The 14,226-nt window shown below is 35.5% G+C and overlaps 1 protein-coding gene across 1 annotated transcript; it reads left to right on the top strand.

Moving 5' to 3' along the window:
- Positions 1-9,867: 9,867 nt before the first annotated feature.
- On the top strand, positions 9,868-13,735 carry LOC107009272 (putative receptor-like protein kinase At5g39000). Its single transcript, XM_015208580.2, has 2 exons — positions 9,868-13,289; positions 13,399-13,735. The coding sequence occupies exons 1-2, from the start codon at positions 10,080-10,082 to the stop codon at positions 13,447-13,449; spliced, it is 3,261 nt and encodes a 1,086-aa protein (XP_015064066.2). The 5' UTR covers positions 9,868-10,079; the 3' UTR covers positions 13,450-13,735.
- Positions 13,736-14,226: the final 491 nt, after the last annotated feature.

Below are 14,226 nucleotides of genomic sequence, written 5' to 3'. Positions count from 1 at the left end.
GAATCAGGTCAAACGTAGTTCCCCTCTTGTGGATGATGAGTGCTGCAAAGAATCTGAAAGATTATCAGTAGAAAATTCACAATATGAACATGATGGAATATGCAAATGGTATCCTTTGCTATATTCAAAGCCTAAAACAAGACATACCACATTTTGGGGATGGACAATCCAATGAAGTAAAATAGGCACCTCACACATATAAGATTAACTTAATGACACCTTTTATAATGAACAACTCAAAAGACAATTTCTTTTTTTTTTCAAAAATAATAAAAAATGATGAGATAGTCAAATCTTCACCTCGATTGGTACCAACAGTTAAGATTGCAAGTAAATCTCTTTTTTTCCTTTTACTTTTTTTTTTTTAAAGATTGAATTAAGGTAATTCCTACAGCTTCAAGTGGTTCCTCAAATATACTTAAGGATCAACAAGATCCGTTCATCTTGTTTCAAACAAAGATTTTGAATTGTATCAATCCTCATATTTCAAGTGCCCTCACGACAAAGGCTAGTCCTTTTTCACACATATTTGAAACATTTGATTATAGGACATTTTCAAAGTGCACTCACACTCACAAGAATGTTCAATGTACACAACTGTGATACCATATGCTTGACCCTTATGTAAATCTCCACTAATGTGAGAACATTTGGAATGAGATCATGTAGGGCTTGTCATTGGCTTGTAACGTGGGTTTAGGGATGGGTAAGATATTTATTTGAGATAAAAGTGACTTAATTCCTCCTTGAGTGTTACACAGAATTTGTGCTCTTAATGATTGGTACGCCTTTGGCGTTAGATCCTCTTCATTGTTCTCCCACCTTTCAAATTCTTTTGAATTCTCATTTTGAACGCTTTCCCCTTTTTTTTTCTTTTTTCATTTCTCATTTTTTGAGCTTTTCTGTTCTTCTCTTTTTTCTTCTTCTTTTGATTCCTTATTCGTTGGAGCTTTTCTTTATTCACTTCTTTATTATAATAATTTTCCCCTTTTTTGTTGGAGTATTTTCCTTCCCTCCTTTCACTGACCCTGTAAGGGTATTCTTTACCTTTCTTTATTTCTTCCACTTTCTTTCTTCCTTTCTCTCTTTTCTCTAGAGGTCTTTGCTTCCTCTTTTTTTTTTTGGGAGACTCAATATTTTGCTTTTGGAAATTTCAAACATAGATCTCCTCTTATAATTCGCACATTCTTGGTGCATTCAAGAAGGTTGGGCCAAGAGAGGATAGTGCTCGTAAGCACTCAAAAGGGTAGTGGTTAAGATGTGGTTGTCCAAATGAAGGTTTCAGGCTCAAAATGGGAAAACTAGGGATTAATGTAATTTGGTAGGCTTTGAAAGGCACAATCGGGTCAAAAAAGGCCTACAATCCTTTCTCAAACCAAACATTACTCATGATTTTGCCTCGAAAAACATTCAGGTCAAGTTGTAGATCAACAGTGTAACACAATTGAACTTTGATCAAAATCTCACCACACAATGCACATGAAACATAAGGTTAGTTTTATTCTTATCTTGATTGCATGCAAGAGAATTTTCAAGCATCACAAAAGTACAGATAAGAGGTACCACGAGAGTCTGTAGTTTACCGCAAAGTCAGTCTTTTCAGTCATATCGAATATATTTACATGCTCTTAACCACATAGGTCCCAACCGAGCTGAAGACATGACTCTTACAGTATGTACAAGCAAAATTTTTTTTTTGAATGAATGATTACCGAACCCGAGAAGGGCTGCCTAAGTATCTCATTAACATGAGAATCAGGTGTGCGTAGTTCATGTAGATATGACTTGGAAAATATGCACAAATAATTTAATTTTTTTATTTTTTTGACAAAAATAATACCGAACCCAAGAAGGGCTGCCTACGTATCTCATTAACATGAGAATCAGGTACGCGTAGTTCGTGCAGATATGACTTGGAAAATATGCACAAACTATTTTTTTTTAGAAGATAATACCGAACCCAAGAAGGGTTGCCTACGTATCTCACCGAAATGAGAATCAGGTACGCGTAGTTCGGCCAGATATGACATATAATAATTTAAAGATTTAGACAACTCAAAGAAATTCCTAAGTCTAGCGCCACTAAAATCTGTAGTCATGAAGTTTTTTTTTTGATTTTTTTTTCCGCACCAATATGTTTTATAACCTCTTAATCGTTAATATTTATACTGTCTGTTGAATGTAACTTACGAATTTCTACAGTAATAATTTATTGTACTCTTTTTGGATGTTTTTTTTGGATCTTTGTCTCCTTCCAATTTTCACGAGATCCAGACATTGTTATGACCATCCCCGACTGATGTCGGGGACGGTATCCCTACAAAAATATGAGAAATATGTGAGAGCAGGACCATCATGCAAAATAATAATAAAATAAGTGGGTGCCACTTCATAGTCAAATACTCCCCTGATTTATCGTTTTGACTTGATATTAACGTCTTGTGAAATACAAGGACTTGAATTTCTCTAATCCTCTTGTCTCTTGCGATTTCAGACAAATAATGATTTCATGAATTTGAACATAAATTAATTTTTCGCTGTAAAGAAGAACAACTCAAAATGTAAAAGTGTTAGTTCCTGTATATAATGAATAATGCAAAATATCACACAAATAATGAATAAAACACATAAGAACTGTTTTAATTAAAGACAAACTGAATATATCACATAGCATAGAACAATTATTGCGCATCCTATACAAATATGTGACCCTTTTATGCCTAGGGTAGGCCTATCGATTCGAAGGATGTATACGTCATTTGAAATATTTCATTGCCTCAAATCTCAAATTTATACAAATTTTATAAATAAAACTTAATGGGGATACATAATAGGGGAAATGTATACAAAATAATCAGTCCCACACAGGGGTATGACCCTAAACTATGCCTCCACGAAAGATCCTTCTGCTTTCTTGATTTGTTGTCATCCCCGGGTGCCAAAATCTTCGAATAGGCTAGTAGCTGGTGAAGTTCTTTCTTTAACCTAAGCAAACTATAACTTAATCCTTACCCTATGAGACAATAATTTTCTCAAACAACGTATACATCCTTCAAATTTAAACACATAAGTATAAACGTCCATTTAGGCCGTGGGCCGTTTTGGACTCAAGGTGGTCTTCTAATGGGCCAAACACGCCTTGGGTATTGATTCATCTTAGTTCAAATGCGCTATTTTCGGAAATTGGCTCGGCTCTACACTAGTTGACTAGGAGTGGGTTGTATTTAGAGTGGAAAAGGTAACCCAAGCGGACTACTTGGGCTGGGACAGTTAACGATCGTTGACTATCAAGTAGCCAACTACACTCGTCAGGGTGCCCCGAGAAAATCTTTGGTTAATGAACGACTGCGAACCCGCATAATCGTCCTTTAGTGGAAATGAAATAATTATCGTTTGACGGAAAATATTATGCCATGAATGCAATGATAATATACATACAACAAGATAAATAATGAATAAATAAAATATACAAATAATCAGCGAAATATAAAAATACAAGGTATAACATAATAATAAAGCAAAAATTTCCTCAATTTGAAAAAATAAATAAATTCATATTGGTTAAAACCTCTAAAACTCCCCAGCGGAGTCGCCATTCTGTTTACATCCCTACTCTGACAAAATAGGGCGAAACGTCGCGGCAACTCGAAAATAAATTAATTGATTCAATTTTAATAAAGTTTTAAAAATAAACGAGTTTTAAAAAGAGTCGCCCCCTAATTTTAGGGAAACTAGGAAACCAATTATTAATCTACGAAACCAATTCGATTCTAGGTAAGGGGTTCAAGTTATTCCGAAGGGAAGGGGTTAGGCACCCTTCGGAATCCACAAATGTGGTTCCCGACTGAATTCATTTTTTTTTCAAATTGAGGAAGAATATAAAATAAACACATATAATAAACACACAATATACACAATAAAGCAATAATTATCGGCCTAAAGTTTGCCTAACGTCAATATTCACAAAATAATGAATGAAATATAATTCGAACTTTTTCGAATAATTTCAAGGAGAAACACCTCGGTGTACCTGTAAAGACACTTAGTAAAAGAGTTAGTGCCAAATAAATATAACTAAAAATGAATAACTCAAATAATAACTTAAGAATAAAAATCCGTCTTATTGACATGGGAGGCCTTGGAAATCGACGGTAATTTCTTCATCGGCCCTTTTCAACATATAAAATATATAAACTTGAATTAAAATTCCGTGTTTTTAAAATGGGGAGGCCTCTAAACCCGACGGATAGATTTTTCATCGGCCCTTTTCAACATATAGAATATATAAACTGAACATCAACAAAACATAACAAACTTATCCCAAGAGAATATGGAAAACAACAACCAAACTAAAATAACATAATTAGAAATGGAAACAACAATAACGTAATATATAAAAATTAAAAATAACATTAAAATAGAATAATAACAAAACCCTGAAAAGTTAAGATAGCAAATAGTTGACTAACAATTTTAAAATAATAGTAATAATAAATAAATAAACATCGAATCGTAAAATAATGCTAATATTAAAACTACAATAAACACAAATATTAATTGACTTTTAGAACTACATTAAACTAAAAAACAAAACAAGCTACATATAATAAACAGAAAACATAAAAGAGCTGGGAATTAATTAAACAAAGCTAAGAAAAAAATTTACCTGGTTCTGGACAGCGAACCGGAACTCCGAGTTTGAAAGAGACGACTCCACCTCCTCAACTTGAAAAACCACAAAAACACTTTAAAAATTTTGAACTATGGGAAACAAGAATTCTCAAAATTTTATGAGTATTCTTTTGTTTTCCCCTCTAAATCCTCCTTTAAAATATTGAATGAAGTGGGTTTATATAGAAACCCAAAAATCCTCAAAAAGGATAAAATACCGATGTGGGACTATTGCAAAATTGAAAATTGTTTGAGTGACAATGTGGGAAAGGCAATATTTTATTTTTTTTTGTATTTGACTCTAAATGTATGAATTTTAAAATCATCGGACCAAAATTTGCTATTAAATAAATAAAGCTCCAAAATCACGAATTTTTAAAATGTAAGGCCAAAATTGGGTGTCAACAGCGGACCATCGAGGTCGCGATGGACCGTCGAGGCCCTCCTTTGTTCCATACTTAACTTCTTTTTCTACTGCTTTCTTCACCAACTTTCTGTTACCATCGACGAACATGGATGACAATCCGTTACATGCACAACGGTCCGTCAATGGCTTCCGTTCCTCCATATTTAGAATCTTTTGAATATGGGTACTAGGGCTACTTTCTGTTAACATTGACGGATGTGCAGGAAGGTCCGTCGTGGCTATGAAGGTCCGTCGAGAGCCTACGTAACCCACAGTTATTCATAATTCCACAACTTTTTTTAGCATCCTTTTTCTTTGTATGACGGTGGCCACCTACGGACCATCGATAGCTCCGTAGGTCGTCACTTCTACAATTTTCAGCACAATTCTCCCACGTTTTCCTTCTGGATAGATTTCCTGCAAACAAAGAAAAACTACATTAAAACCAATACAAAAAAGCCTTAGGGACACACTAAACTTAAGGAAAAAACATTGAAAGTAAAACTTAAGGAAAAAACATTGAAAGTACCGTGAAACCACGGTAAATTAGTGATGGGAGCTTGGATTAAAGGGTAAGTTGGTTATGTTGCTTCACTCTTATTATGAAATGCTCTTGAGTGGTATGGTCCACCTTTTTGGTAGCGGTATTTACTTAACGTATTAGGATATATTTGGTATGTATTGTGATTACATCTTGACGCCCTAATATGTGAAATGAAGTGATACTGAAGATGGTTCTTGTAATGTGTATTATGAAGTTAGAGTTGCAAGTTTTGCTTAGTTTATGCCTAAATGAAATAATGTATATGTTGAGCATGTTTAAGTGTGTATTGTGATGAATGAAGGTCTTAAAATGTTTAGAATTGAATGTAATTGAAATGATGCTTATGTGCAAGGTGTGATTACATGTACACACACACTTACCGTTAAATGAATGAATAAAGCTAAGTTAAGTCAAAAGGGAAGTTTTGGGGTGAACACTATTTGTGATTTGAGATGAAGTGTTTAGTAGCAACCTCACTACATCCTAAGAGATTTCTAAGATAGGTCAGAGTATGAATGCCCTTCGTGATCACTAGTTATCCTTAACCCATAGTATATAATGTCTAGAATCCGTGGGGAGTTATGTCTAGCACTGAGAGGATATGAAGAAGGGGTGGTTACACATCGTGAGTTGAGATATTGTATTCCAATGTACCTATTGATATGAGTACTCCTCGTTAGTAGAGAATGAGTTACTTAGTAGCAATCTCCTTATCTCTTAATTATGCGACCGCATAGGTGTAGCTATTGGGTAAGCCATGTAAAAGATAAGAGAATGACCTTGCTCTAGGCAATTGAGGATCCCTCATCCAATAGGGGTTAATATTGGGATTCCATGTCTATCTCTCATGGTCTATGTCGGTTAAGCTAATGTCTCTCAAAAGCAATGAAAGTGACAAGTCTTCTAAAAAAGTGTACTACTTATGGTAGGTAGTGGAATGTGAAGCTATTTATCCATTGCACTAGGTAGGCATTCCGAAAAAGGCGAGTCTTGGTGAGCCTTATATGATTTGAATGAACTAAGTCTCCTAAAAGAACATACTACTTAGGGTAGGTAGTATAATGGGACGCTATCTATCCATTGCACTAAGTAAACCTTCAGAAAGAGGAGTCTTGGTGCCAAGCCTTCTAAAAGAGTGCACTACTTAGGGTAGGTGGTGGTATGGGACACCATCTACTCATTGAACTAAGTAGGCATTCCGAAAAGGATGTCTTGGTGTGTTGCTTGAGTGTTCTTCTAATGTCGTGCTATTGAGTGGTTGCTTGTTTCCCCGAGGTGAGTAAGCCGAAACAGATAATCTTGAGGATCACTTTGGTGTGTATTGAAGGAGGTGTATGTGGACTTCTTTCATGTCTTACCTTGGTGAGTCTTAGGATAACCTTAGTTGGAGAAACTCCTACGGAAATGAGTTCACTTCCTCTTGGCAACACCTTAGGGGTTCACTGTTTGGGAGTCAAATGGGTTCACTATAAGGGTAAATTGGTTTACTGTAAAGGTTAGGTAATTCACTGTAGGTTGGTCCTTTTGTTAAAATTATGGAAATTCTTCTCTAATTGTTAAATGATTATTATTATGTTGTTTTACTTCTATATTCATGAATGTTTTGCTTAGTTGGCATGAAAATGTGTTTTTACTAAAATGTCCCTTTTTGCATGTTTTTGCATAAGTCATACTTAGTACGTTGTTTTGTACTAACACCATACTTTTCTATATTCTATAAGTATAGGTTGGAGGTTTTGAAGATTTGAAGGCGAAGCTTGGGAAATCTACTCTCTCAAGATTTGGTATGTCCTCATATATTCAAGGACATAGACTATGTTTCTTACCTTTGTTATTAAGACTTATTTTGTATTTTCTTTCAATGTAAAGGGTCATGTCCCTAAGATATTATTTCGTGTCTTTAAGTTGGCTTGTGATGATGAGATTCTCTAAGTATTTATGAAAGAGTTCCTTTTATATTAAACATCGTAAAAAGTTTGAATTCCGCACTATTTTTCATGTTTTATGTGATGAACGATAGTTAAAGGGCTTGTACAAGACCCCAAAGGGTCAAGTGCACCCGGTCATAACCCAAGGATCCTCCCTGACTTCTAGGGAGTGCTTTCTGGTCGTGACATATTAGCCCTCAAATAACCCTCACATCTACCTTTGACTCCATATTGCCCTTATTTTTAAACAGTCGTCAATTTAAATCTAAACAATAAATTCATTAATGACATGACAATCATCTATTGGTCACTCTATAATTAACCTAATATAATTTTATAATCCAATCATTCCCAAATAAAATTGACCCGTCCCAATCTATTTTACCCATCGGCCCAAATTAACTGCCAACTTATGCCTTTTCCATCTCTTTCTTCAAGTGCAACTGACTGTGTTATAACTGCCTTTTTCTGTGGCAGAAATTCAAGTATTGGCTCCATTCTTTAATTCTTTTGCTTTATCATTTCATCTCTTTCTATTTTCTATCCTAAAACCCCTAGTTTTGTTGTCTTCTTTTTTCTTGTTTGGTAATTTCATACTTTGAATATTGTAATTCTTTGTGCTTTTTGCTTACTAAACAAATCAATTGATTTTTTGATTTCTTATTTCTTATAATTATCGCTCAGAATTTTCAAATGGTGTACTTGTCCAATTTTTAAGTATGAAACAGGAATGTATAAAGTCCACAAAGATGAGATTTTTACCATGGAATTTTGTGAATTTTCGATTGTTGGAATCAAAGTTTTCGAGTTTACCATATCTATCGAATTATTCAAACAACTAATTTCATTGAAATTCCAAATACAACATATCTAAAATTCAATTTTTTATGAGAAAATTATGTTTCTTCCATCAATTTCTCGCAAATTTACAGATAGTAATGTCGCCAATAAGTTAACTGTTTAACTCAAGATGCATGATACATTTATTCAGCACGTCTTCAAATATCAGTCGAAGAATTCTGGTAAGGAGAGAACTGATGCTTAATGTTTTGATGAAGTATTAGAGAAATGTGATGATCCCCAAATGGGTCTGAAATTCTTCATTTGGGTTGTCTTCGAGGCGGTTTTTATTTGATTTGGGGCAGGTTTATTTGACTTGAATGGGTGGAATGTTTTTTAAATTAGTTTAGGTTAATTATAGGGGAGCAATAGATGATTGACACGTCATTAATGAATGTATTAATTAAATTTAAATTCAGGACCGTTAAAAATAAGAGCAATATAGAGCCTAAAGGTAGATGTGAGGGGTATTTGATGGCTAATAGGTGGAACGAGGGTAATTTTACACTATTTCTAATAGTTTGAGGGTATTTTAGACCCTTTTCTATTTTAAAATAAAAGAGAGATTGTATTACACACACCATGATGAGAGTAGTATAAAAAAGATGTGTGTTTCTCAAACTATTAAGTGCTAGTTTATGTAACAATGAAACTTGCGCTCTCAATAGTTTTGGTATGAAACTCAAAAAAATGGTAGAGCTTAGGCTTGTTTTTTGAAACTTATCTCTTCATTTATTGAAAACTTGACTTCAATATAATTATATAACACTAAATAAGAATAAAATGCTAAACTTAGATAATTTCTTAAGCAATATAAAATTGAAAATAATGACATATAAATAGAAATCAATAGAGTATTATCTATATTCGGGTGTTGGTGTTAGTGTCGGTGCGGGTGCGTGTGGAGTTTGAGGAGTCTCTTTGTGCGTTTACTTTTCAACTGTGTGACTCCAAAATAATACAAGGAAAGATGAGCAGAGAGTGACTTACATAAAGACAGTCAAACTTGGCGGTAGACTATTTCAGCTAATGTTTTCTATTTGTCCTCTGAACAATAGAAATTTCCAAAGTAAAAATAAGGAAGGAATAATTTTGAGTTATGTCAAATTTGTGATAGAAATAATTACATTGTTCTTAGGTATTTTTATTGGTGGACTACTCATATAAATCTGCAGATGAATTATCACACGCAATGACTTGACATCACATACATGTATACTATAGATATGAATAAATAATTTACAGTTTACTTCTTAATGCAACTTAATGAATAAATTTTATTTTTAAAATGATCATTACATGATAACTTTAAACGCCCCAATTTGGTCTTACCAGTGACTTTTTGACATGATTCTTTGCATCTTTATACGTTATCGTCTTTATTAAAAATAATTATTACTTAGGATTTGTGAAATAAACATTATTATTCCAAGGAAATGATGGAATATAGAGCTTCTTTGAGGAAATAATTGCACATTGGCCTACTCCAAGACTTCACTAGTCTAAGACTCAATTTTCCTCTCCTGTCTGGATGTTACTCTTTTGATTTCAACTTTTTTTTTTTTCTCTTTCAACTCTGAACTCCAACAGTAACTGCACATTGGCCTACTACAAGACTCAGTCTTATTGGGCATTTGTTGTTCAGTTTCGCTGCAATTTCTTTGATGGTAGACAAACTATTCCCTTCAAAATGTTTGTTTATCGCACTTGTAATTCTAACAATCAGTTGAACATGTTTCTCTCTCAGTTATTCATTCTCTTATTCTGTATTCAATCAATCATCATATTTGCTGCCACTAACATTCATGAAAACGTTGCCATATCATGTGGTGCCTCTGGCAATTTCCCTGCATCTGATGGACGACTATGGATCGGAGATTCAACTTTCACTTCCTCATTTCTACACTTGACTGGAAAATCTATTCATTCAACAGTACCTCACCAAGCTCCAGATCCTTATAAGTCTGCTCGAATGTCCCGCCATCAGTTTACCTACCAATTTTCAGTGAAGCCGGGACACAAGTTCATACGCCTGCACTTCAAACCAGCTTTATACAAAGGTTTCATCAAGTCAAAACCCATTTTTACTGTGAAAACTAATCAGCATACCCTGCTCAGTGACTTCATGCCTACCCATGCTGCAGGCATCAACTATTTCAAAAAGGAATTTTGTATCAATGTAAAAGAAAGTGAAACATTAAGCATAACATTCATACCATCTCGAAAATCAGAAGACACTTATGCTTTTGTTAATGCAATCGAGATTGTTTCCATGCCCTCTGGTCTGTATTTCACACCAGATGGCGATCAGGGAGTCCCTGTTGTTGGAAGAAATTACAGATTCTACATTGACAACAGCACTGCACTGGAGACAATTCAGCGAATAAATGTTGGCGGAAACTCTATTTTATCCTTGGAAGATGCAATCATGTTCCGGGACTGGGAAGATGACACTAATTACCTGATTCAAGTTGGTGCCTTTTCGGTCAACAGAGCCGTTGATATCAGATATGCATCCTCAGCAACTCAGGTTGCACCAAAAGAAGTTTACCTGACAGCCAGGTCAGTGGGTGCGCACTGCCATTCGAATTTCTGTAATCTCACATGGAACATTCCACTTGATTTGGGATTCAGATACCTTGTTAGGCTCCACTTTTGTGAAATTGAACCTATGATCACATATGAAGGCCAAAGGAATTTCAGTATTGTTATAAACAATCAGAATGCTGAAGATGAAGCTGATGTGATCAAATGGAGTGGGGGGAATGGAATTTCTGTATACAGGGACTATGTTGCCATTATGGAAGGTGATAGAAGGGAAGGGAAGCATAACATTTCTATAGTTTTGCAGCCAAAGTTTTCTACAATTAGTAAACATACTAACGCCATCTTAAATGGGATAGAAGTCTTCAAGATAAGCAACCCCGACAACAATCTTGGTAGTGTGAGCCCTGTGCATCTTGTTACAAGTTCGACACCAGAAAAATCAGAGGAATCTGTGCTGTTCTATACAAAGAATCAAATTGCAACTGTACTGACATTTATGGTCACTTTGGTCAATGTTGCTGTTTATTACATTAGGTGTATCTCAGAGATGAACTCTGGAAAGACGAACAATAGAATATCTTCAGGAGAGCATCAGTGTCGTCAATTCTCATTGGATGAGATGGAAAGATCAACGAACAATTTTGATCCTCAGCTTATCATTGGTAGCGGTGGATATGGCCCAGTATATAAAGGGGAAATTGATGGTGGAGAAACCACTGTAGCAGTTAAGCGATTGAAACGAGGATCTAGCCAGGGGGAGAGAGAGTTTTGGATGGAAATCAATATGTTATCTACGCACCGCCATGACAACCTTCTCTCCCTTATTGGTTACTGCATTGAAGGTCATGAGATGTTATTAGTTTACGATTATATGCCTCGGGGATCACTTGCTGACAACCTGTACAAAATGGACAGAAATTGCTCATCTCTCTCTTGGGAACGGAGACTTAAGATTGCTATAGGTGCTGCACGTGGACTGGATTTCCTTCATACATCTCAAAATAGGGTGATACATCGTGATATCAAAACCTCAAACATTTTGTTGGATGAAAACTGGGAAAGTAAGATTTCAGATTTTGGGTTGTCCAAAATGGGGCCTGGAAATGAATCAGCTACTCATGTTAGTACACAAGTCAAAGGCACATTTGGTTACCTCGATCCTGAGTACTTTCAGACTAATAGATTGACATGGAAAACTGATGTGTATGCTTTTGGAGTAGTACTATTTGAATTGCTCTCAGGAAGACCTGCAGTCGATATGAGCCTGCCTGAGGAGAAACATGGACTTGTAGCATGGGCCAAGCAATGCATCAGGGAAGGAGAAGTTAATAAGCTTATAGACCTGAATCTGACAGGGCCTATCTCATCAACTTGTTTAAAGGTGTTTGTAGGAACTGCAGGAAAATGCTTGGATGATAATCCACGTGAACGGCATCCGATGTCTAAAGTGGTGAAAAGTCTGGAATCAGCATTAGTATTTCAGCAGAGTGCAGATGCAGGCATCATACCATTTGATGACATATCAACATCTCAGTCAAAGGCTGAAGCAGAAAGGTCATCCATCAAAGAGGGTTGTAATGGCAATGATATAGCAAAAAGGAGTGTCATTTCACGGAGATGGTGGAATTTTTTGGGTCTTTTTCCAAAAACACCACCAAAGCCAATAGCTTTACCAACACCACCACAAGTACTTTACCGCTTCACCCTCAATGATATGCTAAAGGCTACAAAAGATTTCCATGAGAGCCTGAAAATAGGTTTTCTAGGATCTGACAATGCATATGTTGGCTTCATAAATGGTCGACGTGTTTCCATCAGACGATCACATACTGCAGAGTCAAGACTTCACATGTTGAGTGAGTTGCAAGCTAAAAGCGAAATGAGTACCTTGCCTAGCCACATTAATATGGTGTCATCGATTGGGTTTTGCAGAAATATTAAAGAGATGATCCTTGTGTATGATTATGCAGCTGGAGGGACTCTACATGATTTTCTCCGTAACCCTGATAGGAATCCTCTCTCATGGAAAAAGAGACTTGAGATCTGCATTGGTGCTGCAGAGGGTTTGAACTATCTTCGGTCCATACTGAAGATAACAGTTCTCCATTGCATTTTCAACTCCTCCTATATTTTTTTGGATGAGAATTTGGTTGCCAAAGTTTCAGAAGTTAGCTGGTCAAAAACAAAAGGGATCAGTACAGCGGGGGTAATTCATGAAGGGGGATATTTGGATTCAGACTACTTACGAGATGCAAAATTCACAGAAAAATCATATGTATACTCATTTGGCTTGGTGTTATTTGAGATGCTATGCACCAATGAAGCATTGGAGCATTGGCTAAATCAGGGACAGGTTAGTCTAGCCCAATGGATTAAAACATGTTTTATGACTGTGACTTCCCGTTCGATTCACCCATGCTTGGTTGGAAGAATATCACCTGACTGCTTTGAGCTGTTTGTAGATACTGCAATCAACTGCCTGCACGATGAGGGTAACAAACGTCCATCAATGAATGATATAATCACAAATCTCAAGGAAGCACTCAAGCTGCAAGAGGCGGCTAAAATTACTTAGGCACTGTTGTTTTAGTACTAATGTCTTTCAGATTTTGTGTTGTACCAATTGGAAATAATGCATGTTTTTCTTATTTCACTCTTGAGGTCAGGGGCGGAGGATGTATTAGAAAATGCATATAACAAAGACGGAAAGGTGCATAACAACAAGTGCATCCAATTAGCTAAAGGAAAAGTTTAGCTAGGTAGAACCAATTAGTTATTGTTATGATGATTTACAGCTAATTATGCAGCCTTTTTCATTCACGTGAGGTAGATTCTTCCCAGAGAAGCAGGTTTATACATCACTTGCACAGGTGAATTGAAGGAGAAGAAAGAAGAGAACTAGAGCTAATGGGAAAAAAGACCCGAAAAGCAATCAGCTTATCTAGTCAATTTTTTTGAAATGAGTTTTTAGACCTAAGTGGGTCATATATTTTAAAATGAGTAAAGAAAATTCACATCACATTTGTCATGTCAGCCAACTTTTAAAAAAGGGCAGTTTTAAACCTTAAAAAACGTTGAGAATATTTTTAAATCAAAAGGTGTAAGGAGGACATTTTTGAACCATTTGAAATACGTTAAGGGAATTTTTCAACCCTTTTCCCCTTCTTAAATCATCAAAAGTTTGGCATTTTGTTGTACAAGTTTAGGAAATTATAGTTTATATATAAGTTATCTAAATATATTAAGGAGACATGATTAACATATCACATAGTTTATTATTGCTATTATAA

The sequence above is a fragment of the Solanum pennellii genome, chromosome 2 (genome assembly GCF_001406875.1).
Source record: "Solanum pennellii chromosome 2, SPENNV200".
NCBI classification, from domain to species: Eukaryota; Viridiplantae; Streptophyta; class Magnoliopsida; order Solanales; family Solanaceae; genus Solanum; species Solanum pennellii.
This window is presented reverse-complemented; position numbering and strand designations above follow the sequence as displayed.

Excerpts from the sequence above, each read along its gene's own strand:
- LOC107009272 (XM_015208580.2), top strand. The coding sequence starts at position 10,080 with ATGTTTGTTTATCGCACTTGTAATTCTAACAATCAGTTGAACATGTTT. Across the intron at positions 13,290-13,398 it reads ATTGGCTAAATCAGGGACAG|ATACTGCAATCAACTGCCTG; the intron begins GTTAGTCTAGCC and ends AGCTGTTTGTAG.